This window comes from Panthera leo, chromosome E1 (genome assembly GCF_018350215.1).
Source record: "Panthera leo isolate Ple1 chromosome E1, P.leo_Ple1_pat1.1, whole genome shotgun sequence".
NCBI classification, from domain to species: Eukaryota; Metazoa; Chordata; class Mammalia; order Carnivora; family Felidae; genus Panthera; species Panthera leo.
The window spans coordinates 53,640,884-53,659,095 of record NC_056692.1 but is presented as its reverse complement, the minus strand read 5'-3'; the positions used below and the strand labels follow the sequence as shown (position 1 = coordinate 53,659,095).

General features: G+C 59.2%; 1 protein-coding gene across 3 annotated transcripts in view; it reads left to right on the top strand.

Moving 5' to 3' along the window:
- The window catches only part of SDK2 (sidekick cell adhesion molecule 2), a 264,330-nt gene that overhangs the window by 222,661 nt on the left and 23,457 nt on the right, over window positions 1-18,212 (top strand). For 2 of the 3 annotated variants that reach the window (XM_042914556.1, XM_042914558.1), the window contains 8 exons: window positions 299-369; window positions 1,847-1,982; window positions 3,357-3,413; window positions 4,960-5,061; window positions 5,205-5,320; window positions 11,016-11,208; window positions 13,944-14,081; window positions 15,651-15,812. In XM_042914556.1, the coding sequence (XP_042770490.1) occupies window positions 299-369; window positions 1,847-1,982; window positions 3,357-3,413; window positions 4,960-5,061; window positions 5,205-5,320; window positions 11,016-11,208; window positions 13,944-14,081; window positions 15,651-15,812 (975 nt within the window). The remainder of the gene's footprint in view (window positions 1-298; window positions 370-1,846; window positions 1,983-3,356; window positions 3,414-4,959; window positions 5,062-5,204; window positions 5,321-11,015; window positions 11,209-13,943; window positions 14,082-15,650; window positions 15,813-18,212) is intronic. The other variant, XM_042914557.1, reaches the window with a different exon arrangement.

The window sequence follows — 18,212 nt, the reverse complement described above, 5'->3', positions numbered from 1 at the left end:
GGCACCCATGCCAACAGGCATCCTAACGTTTTCCTTCTCGGATGTCCCCAAGCTCATGGCCGACCCCGGAAACCCAGTGAAGGAGGGGGTTTGGGGGAGGCCTCAGTGACAGCCGTGTAAGGAGCCTGTGGCTCCAGGGACAAAGAAAGAGGAGGGGCCTCTGGGCTCTTGGGTTCAGACTGGGGTCAGGGCTCCAGCCCCTCTCCCTCCACACGCGCAGAAGAATCTGGTCCCTGTGGCCTCCCGGGGGACCTAAACCTCCAGCCCCCAGAGCTCACTTGTCTGTCTCTCTCCCCAGCCCCCGATGAGGCTCCCACCATTGTCTCGGTGACACCCCACACCACCACCTCCGTGCTGATCCGATGGCAGGTATGGCCCAGCAGGCGGGGAGGGGCCAGAAGGGCAACGGTCCCCAGCAGGGCCGGGACACCATACACAGGTGCACAGATGTGCCGCTCATCCCACCTCTCCAGATAATCGTCTCGGGTGGATGCTCCTTCAATCCCCTTCTGCAGATGAGGACCCAGTTCTCAGGGAAGCGACACCAATGGCCCCCGGTCACACAGCTAGTCAGTGGCAGGGTCAGGTTTCGTGCCCTTAGGTCTGCCAGTCCTGGGATAGAAAAGTGCATGGGGCTTCAGGGCCCCCAGAGTCTCCGTGAAATGCGGTCACTGTCCGTGAAGGGGTTCCCGATCAAGAAGCTAAACACAGGTGTGCATGCCCAGCCTGAACTCAGACAGGACCACTCTCCTGTCGCAGTGAACAGGAACCCATTGTCCAGGTACATAGAACCCTCTTCCTCCACTCCTCCCCCAGTTTCCCGCTCTCTGACGGGCACCGTTGTCCTGCCATGGCCGGAGGAAGACCACAGGATACAGCTTAGAGACCAGGCTGGCCGTATGTGCCCACAGGACCCCCCGTATGCTCCAGAGTCCAGGCTCTAGACTCGGCAGCTTACCCACAGAGGCCCCAAAGCAGCAAACCCCCGTCTCTGCTTTGGGGGATCAGACGGGACAGGCCCCAACTTCTGTCCACCTGCAGTCCCCGCCATGGGAAGCCCCTTGAAGAAACAAGAAGGGGCCCCAACCGCTCGCCAGCCCGAGGCCTCCCTGGAAGAGGACGCTCCCTTAAGTGAAAAATGACCTTGTGCAGCTGAAAGCCAGGACAAGGCCGGCAGAGATCCGGGCCTTCCTGGTGGAGGGGGCAGGGAGGTGCCAGCAGCAGCCAGGGAGGCAATTAAGGAGCTAATAAAAAGCTGAACCATTTCAGCAGGCTTTTAAAAAGAGGTATCATAAAAAGTAGCTTCCACCTTCTCCTGGAGCCTGTTCTCCAGCTCAGCTGTGGATGGGAGCGGAAAGCAAAGGAGAAAAATGATAAAAGGCAGAGCAGGGGCGCACGCAGGAGCTCTTAACGCTTATTCACGTACAAGAACAGGGAGACGACTCCCAGGAAACGCTGGTCAGGTGGCACGTTGAGGGGCCACCCGGCTAGGCAGGCTGGTGCTATGTGAGGGTGACCCTAGGCAACAGTCTGTGAAAGAGCCCGACGATGCTGTGTGACCTTGGACGAGTTCCTTACCCTCTCTGAGCCTCGCCTTCCTGCTCCGAGAATGGGAATGGCTTGGCGACTCCAGTCCTTCCCTGCCTGTGTCACAGGGAGTATCGCAGAGATGAAACCACCTCATTGCTTTGTAAATTAAAAATGCTCGGCGTCCTTGTGATCCTTTCCCTGGTGGAGACTCCGTCTCTGCTCTGTGGTCACAAGGGGCAGGATGGGGAGGGAGGGAGGAGCAGAGTGGAGTTCCTTGCCCCCACCCCACCCCCATTCCGCACCCCCTTCCTTGCAGCCACCAGCAGAGGACAAGATCAATGGCATCCTGCTGGGCTTCCGGATCCGGTACCGGGAGCTGCTCTACGAGGGGCTGAGGGGCTTCACACTTCGGGGCATCAACAACCCAGGGGCCAAGTGGGCGGAACTTACCTGTGAGTGGCATCCACAGGGGTCAGGGGACACACGGGCGGGCACACTCCCCTCCCTGCCCTGAAGCTCGCAGCTTCCTGGACTCAACTGTGACCCGAACCCTGCCGCCCTCTCCTGTGTGTGCCTCTCCTCCCACCCCACCCTCGTCCCTTTCCTCACGGTGGACTTATTAAGCACCTTCTGCATGCCCTCAGACCCTGGGGGCACACATCAGTCAACAAGATAGAGGTCCCTGCCCTCTCCGAGTTTGCAGAGCCGGTGCTCAAGAAATAGACTCGGCAATAAATGTCTTAGATGGTCGGCAAGACAGCCTGGGAGCACGTATTCCAGGGGAACCAGCGCTCACCCCAAGAAGCAGCAGTGTGGCCCCCTCTGTTTCCTCGGGGAGGTCACTCTTCTGTCCTGGGGTCCTCAGCATCCAGCCTGCCTCTGGCGGCGGGAAAGGAAAGGGCCAGGAGCCTGGTGTGAATCCCAGGGAGACTCACAAGCCTGGGAACTCTTGCCCTTTGGGTTAGGAAGGTGACTTTGGTCGCAGGAGGGCGATGGCTGGCCATGGAGGACCAGAAGCAGGGGTGCCGGTTAAAGGCTAATGTCATCACAGAGGGAAGGCAGGAGTCTGCGGCCGAGGCGGCCGGCTCGGGATGGCATTGAGGGCAAGGATGGGAGATAATGTGCCATGGGCAGCTCTGTGACCGGCTCACGGCGGGGCAGGGGAGCGGGCAGGAGAGAGACGAGTCTGGGGGCGGGACTTGGGTCCCCAGGCAGGTGGGTGAGGAATGGAGCATGTAAGGCGTTCTCCCATTATTCTCTTAAACCTTTTGTGCCTTGTCTTCTAGCGAGTGTTAGCAGACAACGAAATGATCGAACATGTAGCAAAGGAATATTTATTAGAAAAACTCGGAAGTAGCTGATCCAACGGCTGGCGCTGTTTTCTTAACATTTTTGCAGACATGTGCTTGTGGTTGTGATTTTTAGATGCCTGAGGATGATACAGTCATATTTCCTGGTCGTAAAATGGTTTCTGGTTCATAGGAGGAAACTGACAACACTGCTCTCTCACGGTGGTTCTGCGGTCCCGCCTTAGACAAGGGAGCGAGTTGGGTCGGAGGGTCCCCCAGAGCTGCCCCGAGGGGTGCTGGGCTCCAAGGGGCTCGCGGTGTCCCGTGTCCCCTGGCCTCGTGCACACCCTCTCTCACACCTGTCTGGGGCCCCTAACCCACCGTCAGGAACCGAGACCCCTGGTCTCTGTGCACGTGCGCTGCCTGGCCCCCTCCCCATCCCGCCCCTCTAATCGGGCTCTCTGTGGAGCGGGCCGTGTGTACTAACCTCCTCTGTCTGCTGTCTCCCTCTGGCCCCCTCCGCCTCCCACCCCGTAGCCATGTACTCCATGCGGAACCTGAGCCGGCCCAGCCTCACACAGTACGAGCTGGACAGTAAGTCTCCCTGCATGGCAGCTCCAGAACGGGGCCCACGCCTCCCACAGGGACGGGGAGCGGGGCCTCTGGGGAGGACACCTGCCCACCGGCTGAATGGTGTGCCCGCCTCAGGCTCCTTGAAGAATAGGACCCCCCCACCACCACCACCGAGCACATGTGACTTTCCGGAAACACACAAAAGCTAGAGGGTTACCAGGGAGGCGTCCTCCATCGGGTGCAGAAGGACAGAGGGAACGGCTCTGGTCTTGTGCGCCGTGGGGGGACCAGCGGGGTGACAGGAGGTCCATGGGGGGAGCGCTCGGTCTGCTGCTTGGGTGTCCACATCACTACCACCCGCCTCGGCCTGTGGACGGCACTTCCCTGCACAGCTCTGTGTTTCAGGCTGACCCCCACTTTACCCCCGGGGACCTGGGAACGTTCCTTACTCTCCTTCTCAAAATTTTTTAATGTGCTCGTTTCGGCAGCACGTATAGTAAAAATTTTTTTAGCATTTATTTATTTTTAAGAGAGAGAGAGAGAGAGCGCAGAGGCACATGAGCGAGGAAGGGGCAGAGAGAGGGGGCGGGGTGCAGAGAATCCAAAGCAGGCTCCAGGCTCTGAGCCGTCAGCACAGAGTCTGACACAAGGCTTAAACTCAACGAACGGTGAGCCAAAGTCAGACGCTCAACCCACCGAGCTAACCCCTCTCGCTCTCCTTCTGAAGTGCACGGTTCTCCCGTCAAAGGCCCAGAGCTTGGGCAGGGGAGCCCCGTGCTCCGTGTGAAGCAAAGCGTGAGACTATGTTGTCCTTACCCTTCCTTCATCAGCCAATGGCTTCATGGCCAGTTAACTTAGGGTGACCCCCCCACCCACATTCCAGGCAAGAGGCAGAACTCCCCTCCCCCACCGACCCGAAGCAGGGGGCCCAGGGACAGCAGTGGGAGAACCTTGTGGCCTCACCCCCAGCAGAGGTGGCACATCCCAGCCTGGGTGTCGGGGCCCACTCTCCCGCAGCTGCCCCTGTCTCCCAGCTTCCGTCCAGGTGTCTCCCCCCAGGACCCCCAAACTTAGCAAAAACACAGTGTTTCTTAGCCCAGAATTCACATCCGATAGATAAGCCCCTTCCCTGAGGGCTGAGCCCCTTGTGTGAAGAGCTGTTTGATGGGGACTGGGCAGCTGGGAACTTCAAGCATCTGCCGTGGGGGGGAAGGGGTGACCCGTGACCCGGTGTGCCCAGGACAGACAGGAAAGGGGGTGGCCCAGTGTGCCAGGGAGAACAGTTTGGTTCACACCAGTTGTCCCTGCATGAATATTAAGTGTCTCTTTCAGTCTCTAAAGTCTCTGGTGTGCGCACCGTTGGCCGAGAAGCCAACCATAGACCTGTGTCCCGACTCCCGGGGGGGGAGGCACGGCGTCCCCTGGCCACCCCACCCCTTGCCTTTTCCTTCCCGAACCCTCAGGCAGGAACTAGAATCACAGGTACGTCTTCACAGCCTCCAGCCTCCAGGCCGTCCCCCGCAGGGATGGTGACTTCTCCGTGTTTCTCCCCTCCCCCACCCCGCAGACCTGAACAAACACCGGCGATACGAGATACGGATGAGTGTGTACAACGCCGTGGGTGAGGGGCCCTCGAGCCCACCCCAGGAAGTCTTTGTCGGGGAAGCAGGTGAGCCCCACCTGCCCTTCCAGCCCCAGGAGTCCAGCTAGAGGAGATACGGGATTCCGGGGCCCCAGAACACCCCGACTCACCTCCTGCTCCTCTCTGAAGCCCACTTGTGCCACTCACTCACGACCTCTCACGCCCTCCAGTGCCCACGGCAGCGCCCCGCAACGTGGCTGTCCACGGCGCCACGGCCACGCAGCTGGACGTGACATGGGAGCCACCGCCGCTGGAGAGCCAGAATGGAGACATCCAGGGTTACAAGGTACAGGCTCCAGAGGGGCAGAGGGCCAGCTCGGGGGTGGGAGTGACCCACGGGTGGTAGGGGGGAGAGGTCACCAAGTATACACCTGCTCTCTCTGCTGTTCGCACCTGACCCACTGAAATGGTGTGCAGCCAATGCAGAATTACGGGCATGCTCTCCAGCATCCTTGGGGCGGGCCCAGCTCAGATTCAGGACGTTTCGGGCCCTGCTTCGGTTTGCATCCTCTCCCGGCAACACCCCCCGCCCCAGTCCACCAACTCCCAATGCCGGCATAAGACCCCCTCAAAGTGGGTCTTTGGCCAACCCGAATTACGGTATCGATTTGGCCAATTAGTAGAGGACCGACGGGCTAAGACGCAGAAATCGCTGCTTAAAATTATCTCTAGATCTCCGTGGAGGTCATGTGTTACAACAGAATTCAATTCGTGTCCGGTATTCAGCGGAGCCCTTTAGAACTCCTTTATCCTCCTGAACGCCCGGTGAAGCTGGCAGATTATAAATGTTTGAGCCCATTGTACAGATGAGGAAACCGAGACCCGGGTTAGATGGTCCGGCCAGATCACACAAAAAGCAGGTAGCAGACAGTCAGGCTGCCGGAGAGCCTGTGAGGGGTGGAGAGGGAGGGGGCGCTGAACACAACCGCCCAAGGAGGTGGTGGACAAAATAATAATAACGTGTCTTCTTCGTCGGGGTCCTTGGCCTCGTCGGAGGCCTGCGTCCTGTGCCAGCATCCTGCGCCTCTCTGCTTCCAGCTGGTGGTTTGTTAGTCCAGAGAGAAGCCCAGCACAGTGGTGGGGTGGGCAGGTGTGAGACCCCCAAGGGGCCTCGTGGGTTACTTGGCAGAAACCGAGTTCCCACAAAGGGAAGGGTCTCGCCCGGGTCACTAGCTTGTTCATGTAGGTGGCCCCGGTTTAAGACAGGAGCCCGTGTAGGAGTCTCTTTCCATGTGCGGGGGAGGAGGCGGGAAGGAGGAGGAAAGGCGTCTTGCTAATGAAGCCCAAAGATGGATGACAGGCCTCCAGCCTGCGAGGAGGGCCAGCTGGGAAAGCTAAATATTGCCGCCCCAGCGTATGCCTCCCACGGGAAGTGGGAGGAGCCGGGGCGGGGCCTGCTGCATTTAGTAGCCCCCAGACTGCCGAGGCGTGGAAGTCTCCAGTTAATGTGCAGACGCAGGAAATGTGAGGATGCACAGACAGACATCATTTATCACACGGCAGATGTCTGCGTGCTCCGGAAAACATTGCCGCTGTGGACATTAACTGGGGACGCTGAGTAACTGCATCCCAGACGCGTATTAACATCCACATGAATTAACACCAATGTTAAGGATGTATTGACATCACCAGCCAGTGAGCACAGCTCAGATGAACTTCGCTGGGTCAGACTAAACCCGGGCAAGTGTGTCCATTCGGCTACGGTCTTGCAGTGACACGTGTTTATTGAGCTGCTGTTTTGTGCCCAGCGGGGTTCTCAGTCTGGGAGTGAAGCAGTGATCGGAGAGGCAACCCGAGCTTAAATTTTAGGGGAAGAAGGCCAACGGTGCGCAAAACAAGTAACACCTGCCGATGGTGGTAAATGAAGCAGGTGGAGGGGGTAGAGAGCGCAAGCCAGGGGGAGGTTTGGAATTTTTAGTAGGGTCATTGGGAAAGGATTTAAGGAGAAGCTGCCGCTTGAGCCAAAATGAAGAACAGGGTGAGAATCACATGTTCTTCCGGGGGAAAAACATTCCAGAAAGAGGGAAAGAAGAGCAAAGGTCCTGGGGTCCGTGGGTGCTTGGCATTTACAAAGCGTCCCGTGTGTCCCAGAGCGCGTGAAGGGCAGCGTGATGGGAGATAAGTCCCAGCAGTGAGCTGGGCGGCGTCACCCAGAGCCCTCAAGGGCTCTGGCTGTCGCTCGGAATGAGAAGACAGACGTGGAGGGTTTGGGGCAAACGACGGACATGACTGACTTGGGTTTTTTAAAGGCTGTGGTGGGTGCTGTGCTGGGAGGAATCTGAGATGGGGAAAGCAGGAAACCGCCAAGAGAAGGCTGAGTAATCTCAGTGAGGCGCGGCGGTGGTGTAGCCCAGGTGGGAGCAGCAGCGAGAGGCGTTTGCTCTCCGGGCTCCATTCGAACGTGGAACTGGCAGAATTTGCTGAACTGAATGTGGAGTGAGGAGAGGAGAAGCGACAAGATTTTATAAGCAATTGGTTGACGGAGCTCCAGTCACAGAGCAGGCAAAGGGGGTGGAGGGAGGAAGAGGCTGGAGTCAGGTCCAGACGTCTACTGGGCATCCAAGGGGAGGCGCCAAATGGAGCTGGACATACACGTCTGGAGTCTAGGAGGGTCTAAGCTGGAGATGTGGAGGCCTCAGTATATGGAGGATACCGAACGCCCTGAGATTACGTGTAGGTAGAAAACACAAGAAGACTGAAAACGGAGACCTGGGACCAAAAAAAATAAGTGAAATCTCGGAACCGACATAAAGAACACGCTTCCTGAAGGAGGAATCTGATGTGCCAAATGCTCCTGAGAGCTCAAGCAAGTGAAATCTAGAAAGTGAGTGTGCAGGGATTGTCAGGTTACAGCCCATGAGCTCCCTCTGGCCCCCAACTTGTTTTTGTCAATAAAGTTTTATTGGGACACGGCCACACACTCATTTGTTTATACATCGCCCTTGGCTGCTTTTGAGTTACAACCGAGATGTGTGGCCTGCAAAACCTAAAGATATTTATTACCTGGCCTTTGACAGAACGCTTGCCGAACCCTGGACGATTGCATTAACCGACAAGAGTTGGGGGCAGGGGATGCCTGCCTGGAGGGCTTCCAGAGAGAATGAGCGGAGGCAGCGACTACAGATAGAGATCCCTTATAAGGAGTTTGGCTTTAAAGGGAAAATGGAGCAGGAACTAGAAACAGTCAACAGATGGGGGTGGGGGGGGTGGAGATGGAAGAAATGACAACTCGTGTGTGTGCTAATTGTGGTCCCGGAAAGAGGAGAAACGTGATTCCAGGAAGAGCAGAAGCTGTGGTAGGGTGTAGTCCTAGAGGAGGCGAGAGGGGCTGGGATTTCATGCTGGAACGTAAGGTATTCTGGAAAGGAGGGGGCAGTGCCGCCATGGGGGCCGAGGCAGACAGAGGGTATGGACACAGGGGCTGGAGGAGGTACAGGTGGTACCAGGAGCTTGCACAAATCTCGTCCGATGGCTTCCCGGTGAAGGGGCCTCGGCTAGGAGTCAGGAGGGGCGGGGAGATGGGGGAGGGATGAGTGAAACCCGGATTTGGAGATGGGAGATGCGCGGCGAGTGGACCAGGGCCGGTGGCCAGCCCGCCCGGGGCGAGGCTGTGCTCCTGAACCGAAAGGGTGAATTCCCTCCGGCAGCAGCCCGGCTGTGGCGTGTGGCCGTGAACCTGATTTGCCAGAGGCATGCCGTTGGCCCGTTGGATGTGATGAAACCACAAGGGCAGGGCACTGAAATCGCAGATACAAGGGGGGCGATTGTGAGAATTCACTCCTACACCCGCTCCTGCCTGCAGGAGGTGTTTATTCATTAGCAGGTATCTATGGAGCCAGTGTGCCCACAGGTACGACTCTAGGTTCTTGGGACACAAGGGAGCCCAATCCACCAAGACGTCAGCCCTCTGCGGAGTGTGCGTTCTAGCAGGCACCCGGCTACCTGTTGGCGTGCGCTACGACTCGGCCGCGTGCGCCTCGGGGGCCCGGGGTCAGCGCTCAGCCCTTGGTGCCATCCATGGAAGTGCCAGCCGGTGGTCGGCTGGCAAAGGTCCGCTGGATTCGCTGTGCACGCACCAGAGAAACCCACTGAGGGTGCCTCGCTTCTGTATGTGTGGTGGCCCTGGGTCCTGGACCCCGGTCCTCCCCACCCACCCAAGAACAAGACTCCAGCACTGGCCCCTGTCTGCCGCACCCTCCTTTTCTCTCCATGGGCAGGGCTATAAAGGCATTCTGAAACCCGTTTCTTCCTTAGAGTGCCTTTTCCCGACCTCACGTATCCCTCCAGCTGTGAGCCATTTCTCTGGTTGGTCCCTTCATAGGAGAAATCCTCAAAAAGAATCTTCTAGACCCTGCCACCTCCAGTCACTGTCCTCCCGGGGTCTCTTGAACCCGCCCTAAGTTGGCTCTCACCCCCACTGTCCCAAGCGGGTTCTCACGCCCAACCCCACTGCCCCACGTGGGTTCTCACCCTCCACCCCCACCACCCCACTAAAGCCCTTGCTGTCTAGGTCCCGACAATCCCTGTGTTCACGGGCAGTCAGATGCAGGCCTCACCCTACCTGGCTTCGCACCTGCATTTGACACGGCAGACCTCTCCCTCCTCTGAGAAATGCTTTCTTCTCTCCACTTCCCTCCCTGGCTGTTCCAGCTTCTCCCGGCCCCAACCCCTGCCCATCGAGGCCCCGAGATCACCCTGTGACTGTCTCTGCATCCAATGTCTCCGTGTGCACTCAGCAGGTACCACGTATGTGCTGATAACACCCGGATCTCTGCCGTCCGCTGTGGCCTTTCCCCCCGCAGCCCAGATTCAGCAAGCTCTGTGTGCACTGTTGTATCCCTGTCGCCGGGACTGGGCGGGGTGAACAAAATGAGTGCGTGAAGGACCACGGCAACTCTCTCTCTGATGTCTACTCATGTCAGAGGAATCTTTTTTCCTTAAGTGGGCCGGGTTAGATACAAGCAAGGATTTCAGGGTAGCAAGATGTCCTAAGTGCCAGGTGGGGGACCCTGGTGTTAGCTTCTTCCTCCAGGCACCTTGAGAAATAAAGTCAGTCGCGTGCAGAAACCCGCTTGGGCAGCAGGTGGCGCCAAATACTCGCTGACTGTCCGGGGGTGGGGGGGGCTTGCAGCTTCCCCCCCCCCATCCTCCCCCCCCCCCCTCCCCGCCCCCACCAGGCTCAGTTCAGAATGCAGAGCTTCACTGCCCCTGAGCGCTAGCCCCCGCTGAACAGGAAGTCATTGGAAGCAACGTGGAGCACAGCAGGTAGACAGAAGCCTTCGGCGGGGCCGGGCAGTGTCTCTGCTCTTCCCTCCTTATCACCTCTGCTCGTCCTCACATTGGTCCTGGGAAGTGGGGTGTCTTTAGCCCCCCTGTCCAGCCGACAAAACTCCGGCTCAGGGGAGTCACCTGGTGAAGTCACACTGTGCTCGAGTCGCGCACTGGGGTTCGGCCCCAGGCCGGCCCGCCTCTGCAGTGGGTGCAAACTGTCCCGCTCAGGTGAATCTCCAGGGGCCTTGTCCACCTGCAGGTGCCTGGCAGCAGGTCCAAGGGTGGGCCCGACCCTCTGCATCTCTAACCGGCTCCCAGGTGGTGCCGGCCCGCTGGTCCTTAACACAGTACGGCTGGGGTGGAGTCTGCCTACCCTGCCCTTAACCTCCCGTCTCAGGTTCCTGCGGAAGAGCATTGCCTTATTCCTCCAGTAACTGTATTCTGAGGGCTGATGTGCCGTGCTAAGCCCGCAGGCCCTGCGGCGAACAGATACGTGGAGTCTGTGCTCTCCTGGGGTTTCATCTAGCAGAGACTGAAGTATTAGCTGTGAAAAGGAAGGTTCTGGAAGGTTCTCTAAAACAGCTCTTAAGTGCTTCTGTACTGACTGGGTGACACACCCGCTGTCCGGGGTGTGTGGATGGTGTGGACGAAAGGGGCAGGAGGAGAGGCGAATGTGACCACCTCACTCCCACGACTGGCTGTGCCCACAGATTTATTTCTGGGAAGCTCAAGCTCAACGGCGCAATGTCACCGAGCGGGTGAAGACGCTTTTCCTGGCCGAGAACGGCGTAAAGCTCAAGAATCTGACCGGCTACACTGCCTACATGGTCAGCGTGGCGGCCTTCAACGCTGCGGGAGATGGGCCTCGGAGTACCCCCACCCGGGGCCAGACCCAGCAAGCAGGTAGGGGAGAGGGGCCAGAGGGGAGGGGCGCGGGGGGGAGAGCCCACCTGGAGACGGCCTCCAGCGTGTGAGAGCACAGTCCAAGAAGAGAGGCCTGGGTGAGAGTGCTCAGAAGAGAGAGGCTGTCCCCAAAGAGCCTTGGAGGGAGCCCCCCGATGTCCCCTGCCCTCCCCACATCTTGTAGCCTGCCAGCCCATCTCTGCCTCATGCCATGTTCTTATATGGCCCCAGCTTCGTTCGTGCTACACATATTTCTTGGGCATTTTCTGCGGCCCAGCGCTATGCTAGGTGCTTCCCGACAGTGAAGGACACCGACGAGATCCTCACCCTAAGGAGTAAGACAGATCATAAACACGTATCTAGATGATTGGCCTCGGGTGGCACTGAGCATGAGCGGCAGAAGGACGGGGACAGAGGCGGACAGGTGGCCTTGAACCGGTCTGCCTGCAGAGGCCTCTGAGGGCTGACGTCAGGGCTGAGAGTTGAGGGAGAAGGGACCAGCGTGGGAAGCTCTGGAGGAGGGGTTCCGGGCATAGGAAACAACAGGTGCAAAGGCCCAGGAGGCTGGAGGGATTAGAGGAACTGAAAGCCAGGTGGCATGAGAGAAAATGGCCCGTACAGGATGGTGGGGGGAGGGGGGACGCTTAGAAGGAAGCCTGGGATGGATTCTAAGTGCGCTGGGGGGGTCATTGGTGGGTTTAAGCCGTTGGGCAATAGGATCTGGTTTATGTTTTTAAAAGATCATCCTGACTGCTGTGCAGAAGACAGAGTGATGGAGGGGAGGGGAGGGCGTCAGGGAGGCCAGTTAGGAGGCTGGACGGTGGGACAGGGCTGAGAAGACGGGGATGGTGAGAACCCTGCTGCCTGCACGTGCAGTGCTGGGCCTATACACAGTGTCCAAAGGCAGGTCTCGGGTCCAGAAGCCCCAGGGCGGGCGGGGCTGGTGCTACCCCCCTTTCACAGTGAGGAGGGGTGGCCTGGGAAGTGATGCTTCTTGCCCAGGAACCCCTGGCTGGTCTGTGGGGAAGCAGAGGCTCGAGGCCAGGCCGGGTGAGCTGTCCTGGGCTGTCTTCATTGCTTGGCAGCCTCCTTTCCCTGTCCTTAACCTCTCTCCTTGTGGATTTGAATACAAGCCTTTTGTCCTGCGCGCTCCGCAACCCCGTCCCGCCCGCCTTGAAGCATCTTTCCCAACTTGCTGCTTCCTGTGCTATAAATCACTTCTCTCTTTTTTTTTTTTTTAATATTTATTTTATTTTTGACAGAGAGAGACAGAGCATGAGCGGGGAGAGGCAGAGAGAGAGGGAGACACAGAATCCGAAGCAGGCTCCAGGCTCTGAGCCGTCAGCACAGAGCCCGACGGGGGGCTCCCACTCACGAGCTACGACATCATGACCTGAGCCGAAGTCGGATGCTCAACCGACTGAGCCACCCAGGCACCCCAATCACCTCTCTCTTAAAGAGGGAGCCAGGGGTGCCTGGGTGGCTCAGTAGGTTGAGCGTTCCACTTCGGCTCAGGTCATGATCTCGCGGTCTGTGAGTTCGAGCCCCGCGTCAGGCTCTGTGCTGACGGTTTGGAGCCTGGAGCCTGCTTCGGACTCTGTGTCTCCCTCTCTCTCTCTGCCCCTCCCCTGCTCATGCTCTGTCTCTCTCTCTCTTAAAAGTAAATGAACATTTTAAAAAAATTAAAAAAGAGAGAGAGCGCCAGACCGTGGAGTCAGTTCTTAAGTATTATCTTCTTTGAGGACAAGCTGTGGCTCCAAAGAAACCCTTTTCCTCCACTGGCTCCCAAGGGTCTGGTGTGTGCATGTGCCTGCTTGTCCAGACCACTCTCTGTCAGTGTCATGGGCCGGATGTGAGCCCCTGAGAGCCTGGAAGCTTCCGTCAGCAGGACAAAGTGTTCTGACCCATGTCCCTCTTGCCTAGGGGAGGCAGGAAAGGCCCCCTGAGCTGGCCTTCCTCCTTCAAAGACTGCTGGCTGGGGCTGCCTCCCGGAGCTGTTGGAGCTGGAGCGGAAGCAGGGTCCAGATTAGCTTAGGCTCGGTGGGGGGCGGCACCGGACAATAATAGCCTGGTCATCCCGCCTGGAGCCAGCTCTGCGCTTCCTTCCCTTCCTCTGTCCTCCCCATCAGAGTCCCCCACAGGCCCCCCCACTCCGTGTTTTCGGGGTCTTTCCAGGCTTCTCAGGCCAAGAAGGCATCTCTTCCGGATGGTTGACTTTCTGCTTCTGACAGTGTGGTCTCTCGGTGACAAGCCCTGGGGCTCCAGGGACGGGAGAAAGGCCACGCGTGGCTGCAGTGCCGGCATCTTCTTGTTCAGTGCCCACCTCATGCTCTGAGGCCCAGACGGCCCCTGCCTTCTCCACCAGGGAAGGGGAAGCGCAAGCCCTAGGAAGCCAGGACATCGCCTGGCCCCACAGCGACCCTGGAGGTGCAGCACAGCCGTGTTCTGAGCTCCCAGCCAGGGTCCGGGGCCACTTAGCAGGAAGAAACGGAGTTCTCCAACTTTACGGAAAAGAAAGTACTTTTTCTTCCCAGTTCTCGGACTCTGGTATTGGAAAGCGAGTGCTAGCAACGTCAGTGGGGGAGAGGAGGGGGTACCGATGACCTCTGATGACCCCCCGCCCTCTCTCTCTTCCCGGGGCCCAGACCCAATCACCCCTGCTAGTTCCTCAGAGCCTAGCAGGGTTTTGAACGTCTGTGGGAGGAGGAAGCAAACCACTTGCTGTCTGTCTGCAGCCCCCAGTGCTCCCAGCTCAGTCAAGTTCAGCGAGCTGACCACAACCTCAGTGAACGTGTCCTGGGAGGCCCCACAGTTCCCCAACGGCATCCTGGAGGGCTACCGGCTGGTGTATGAGCCCTGCACCCCGGTGGATGGTGAGTGGGGACCCTCCCAGCGTGGCTCCCTCAACCTTCCCTTTGCAAGGGCTTGGGGTTACTGCACAGAGTTGGGTGTGGTGAGCATCTCCTCAGCTTATAAAGGCAGAAACTGGGACCAGACAAGGGAAAGGGCATTTCCTGTGCAGCAAGTCAGGGGCAGAGACGGGCAGCAACCTAGGAGTCCCGAGTCCCAGGGAGAATTTGCGTCTCCTTCCCCGTCCGTGGACAGAAGTGGGGAGGAAAGGGAGGGCCCCCTGCGAGAGATACAGGGTCCCACGGTGGCCAGGCAGCTGTCAGGTCTGGGAAGATGAGGGAGGCCCTGACGGTCCCTCTTGTGCCTGCTCCCCCCCCAGAAATTTAGGATGTCAACCTTACTCGGGATAGATCTTTGCCCCACATGGGGTCAGCAACCCGTTTGAGAATCTGGTAAAATCCTTGGGGCCTCTCCTCGGAAAGCACGAGTTTTGGGGGGTCCCTGCACCCCTGTTCCCTTGTGAACCTCAGATCAAGAACCGTGCTGTGCAAGTGTCTTCCCCTCACCCTGACCCCTGTTCACCTAGCTGTCCTTAGAGCCCCACCCCTTCCTCCAGGCCCTGGTGGGGACCCTGCCCCCCTCCCAGGCTCCCAGTCCGGGCCGTGCTAATCCTGACTGTGGACAAGAGACACTTGCCAGCTTTCTACCCCCACGCTGACGTGAGTGAGCCCGGATATCACCGCCATCTACTTAGAGAGGCAGGAAGGAGGTTGCCCCTGGTTGCCTGGGTCCGTTCCAGAGCCCAGCGAGGACTCGGGGGTGTGGCTGGCCTACCAGGTGGTGGCCTGGTGGCCGGAGGTGACCGCCTCTGGGGTCACCTCGCTCTCACCTTTCCCTGTCTACAGAGCGGGGCCAGAACAAGGGGCGGAGCCCTGGGAGGACCGCAGTGGCCAGCAGTTCTGGGTCAGCCAAGGGAACAATGACCCTCAGTCTTCCCGGCAGTCCCTGCCCCCCAGCAGCTAGTTCCTTCTGCAGAGCCGCCCTGTGTGCTAGGACACGGAGCAGGGCTGGGCCCCAGGAGGAGATGTGGTCAGGTGCAGGACCCGGGAAAGGGGCCATCTCTCCCTCGGACAGGAAGGAGAGGACAGAGGTCATGGGGACAAGATGCGGGCGGACGGGACAGGCTCTCAGCACAGTGGCCTCTGCCTGGCCCACCCGGGGGGCTCAGTGTGAGCACAGGCCTTCCGGTACCTTAGTCTGGCATCATCTGGCCACATGGCCAAACCGGGACTGGGTTGAGGTGTGTCCCCTCCAACTCTGGGTTCCGGTGGTGTCTTTCCAGAAGCACTTTCTGAAAGGTGATCCTTGGGATTAAAGTTCTGGGCAGGTCGACGTGGGGGAGTAAACACAGCGTAGGATCCATCTGGAATACGTTTCAGTTAAACAGGATGGGGCGGGGAGGGGGGGGGTCGTTTCCCAGCAGATGCCAAAGGACCCTGTGCCTGGTCAGTGGACAGACTGCACACAGCTCTTCTCCCCTGAGGCCACCACCTGCCCCCCTGCTGTCCCCACATGCTGTGCTTCCCTCCCAGGTGTCAGTAAGATTGTGACAGTGGACGTGAAGGGGAACAGCCCTCTGTGGCTGAAGGTGAAGGACCTGGCAGAGGGGATGACCTACAGGTTCCGCATCAGAGCCAAGACCTTCACCTACGGGCCGGAGATCGAAGCCAACGTCACCACGGGCCCCGGAGAAGGTAGGGGAGCACGGGGCGGACGAGGGGGGTGCTGCCCCCCACACAGCATTCAGCCCCCCAAGTCAGAAGCGGCTGTCCGGAGCCGGGCTAGATCCCAGGAGATGCAGAGACGAGGGAGATGGGGTCTAGTGGGGACAGCAGACGCGTGACAGAGCCATGATCCTAGAGCGTATGGGGGTGGGGCCTAGCGGAGAAGAAGGGGGTGGTGAGGGAGACGTTTAAGGGAGGGGATTGAGAAAGACTTCGTGGGGCAATTCGGACAGACACAAGGAAATACCAAGCAGTGTTTGTCGTATTCTCAAGGCAGCTATGGCAGAGGAGAAGGGAAGGGGTTGCGTGTCCAGGTGTGAGGGACGGTGGGCCTGAGCCGTGGACACATATGTCAGAGGCCCCCAGGGTGCCTGCAGTAAGTCACATTCCTGGGCCTGGGAAATCAGAACCTCTGAGCATTCACCCCAGGAACCTGCACAGGAACCAGAGCTGAGGGTGGCTCTTTGCCCAGCGCTGTGAGGGGCACTGTGCCTGGAGGGGGGGGTTCCAGGCCATGGGCACGGGGGCCTGTCCTTCCTAGACAGAGGTGACAGAGGCTGGCATGGTTAGGGGAAGAAAGGAGTAAGGCAGTTGTAGGCCAGGCTGAGCACTGTGCCTGGGAGGGGAGGGGTGGGGTGGGGAGGGGAGAGCAGAGGGGCGGGGAGGAGCAGGAAGGGAAGAGTGGCTCCTTTTAAGTTTGTGACACCTCCTGAGGTTCCTTGGGCTGGGGGAATTTTTCAGGGCACCTGCTGTGGTTGAGTCTGGTTCTCCAAGATTCTTGTCCCCCATGCGAGATGTCCCCTCCTGAACACAAAAGCCACTGCCCAGCCTCTGCTCCTTCCTTCCCTGAGAAAGTGCACAGCCCGTCTCAAACTTTCCCTGAAATCCCCCCTCCTTTTGCTCCTCCCCCTTCCTCCCTCTGTGTTCCCCCTCTCCCCGCCCCCGCTCCCTGCCCAGCTCAGCCTGGGAACCTCTGGGAGGCAAGCTGGGCCTGGAGGTGGATTCCTGCCCTCGCCTCTCACCTGGCAGCAGGCGTGTCCTCTCGCGCTGGGTTGGCCTGGCCCCTCTTCATTTTCTCTTTGTGGGCACTTGTGGTTCCCCGCCTCTTGTTCTGCAGAGAAGCCGGCTGGCTCCTGCCCGTCTTTGGAACAAGGCCTGCGGGCGGCCGGAAGCCACCCCCTCTGCCCTTCACCTGCCCCCGTCCCCTCTTGTGCCATCTCTTCACCTGAGCCAACTTCCCTGGGAAACAAAAGCAGGAAGAGAACTGGCAGGGACAAAGGGAGGCGGAGCAGCCGGGACAGGAGAGGGCTGGAGGACACACTGTTCTAACCTAAGGCTCCCAGGCAGGGGTGGGGAGGGGGAAGCAGGAAGTTTGGAGGAGGCGTGGGGGTCCCTCTGAAGCCGAGCTGAGCTGCGCCCGGCGAGTGTGGGCGAGGAAGGGTCCACAGGGACAGGACATGCCTCCAGGCATCCTTTTCCCTCCAGGCCAGGCAGTGGCTGGAAGTGCTGGAAGCTTCTAGTACAAGAGGTTAAGGACAGCTCTCCTTCTCTCAGCCTTGAGTTCTGTCCTGTGCAGAATGAGAACTCGGGGTCCTGAGAGCCCCACCCCACCTTTCACAGCCCCCCTTGGGCTGTGTCCCACACCCCCTGACCCCTCAGCCGCCTTTGCCCTGTGCTGTGGGCAGGACGCACGTCGCGGGGGAAGAAGGAAGGAAGGGAGGGAGGGAGGGAGGGAGGAAGGAAAGGAAGGAAAGGAAGGAAAGGAAGGAAAGGAAGGAAAGGAAGGAAGGAAGGAAGGAAGGAAGGAAGGAAGGAAGGAAGGAAGTGAGGCCCTCTGAGGTCAAGGGCTGGACCATGGGCTGCGCCCCTGGCCTGCTGTCCAGATCCCTCGGGTCTGGAGGATCTTCAGTCCGGAGCTGGACTCCAGGCTTCTTCTCTGTGGGCATCCGCAGGAGACACTCGGCCAAGCGGTCACCCACCCGCTCACTAACCAACTTGCTCCCCCTGCCCCACAAGTGCGTAGGAAGCACCAACTGTGTCCCCAGCTCTGGGGAGACAAGGCTCCGGGTCTCGTGAGGAACAGACATGGAGGGGACAGCACACAAGGTCAGGGCTCCGGGGACAGTGAGAGCCCAGGGGACTGGCCTGAACGGCAGGGCACCCTCAGAGAGGACAGGCTCGGGACCCTCGATAGGTAGGATTGGCTCACTATTCTTACTTCAGAAGTAAAGTCTCTCCTGCTTCGACCCCTGGGGCCGGTGCCCAGGTGGCTGGCGTGACAGGCTGCCATCCTGATGTACCTGCCACCCCAGGACAGCCAGCAACAGAGCCCACTTCTTCCTCCTCCAGCGGTCCCAGCCTCTGCTGTGA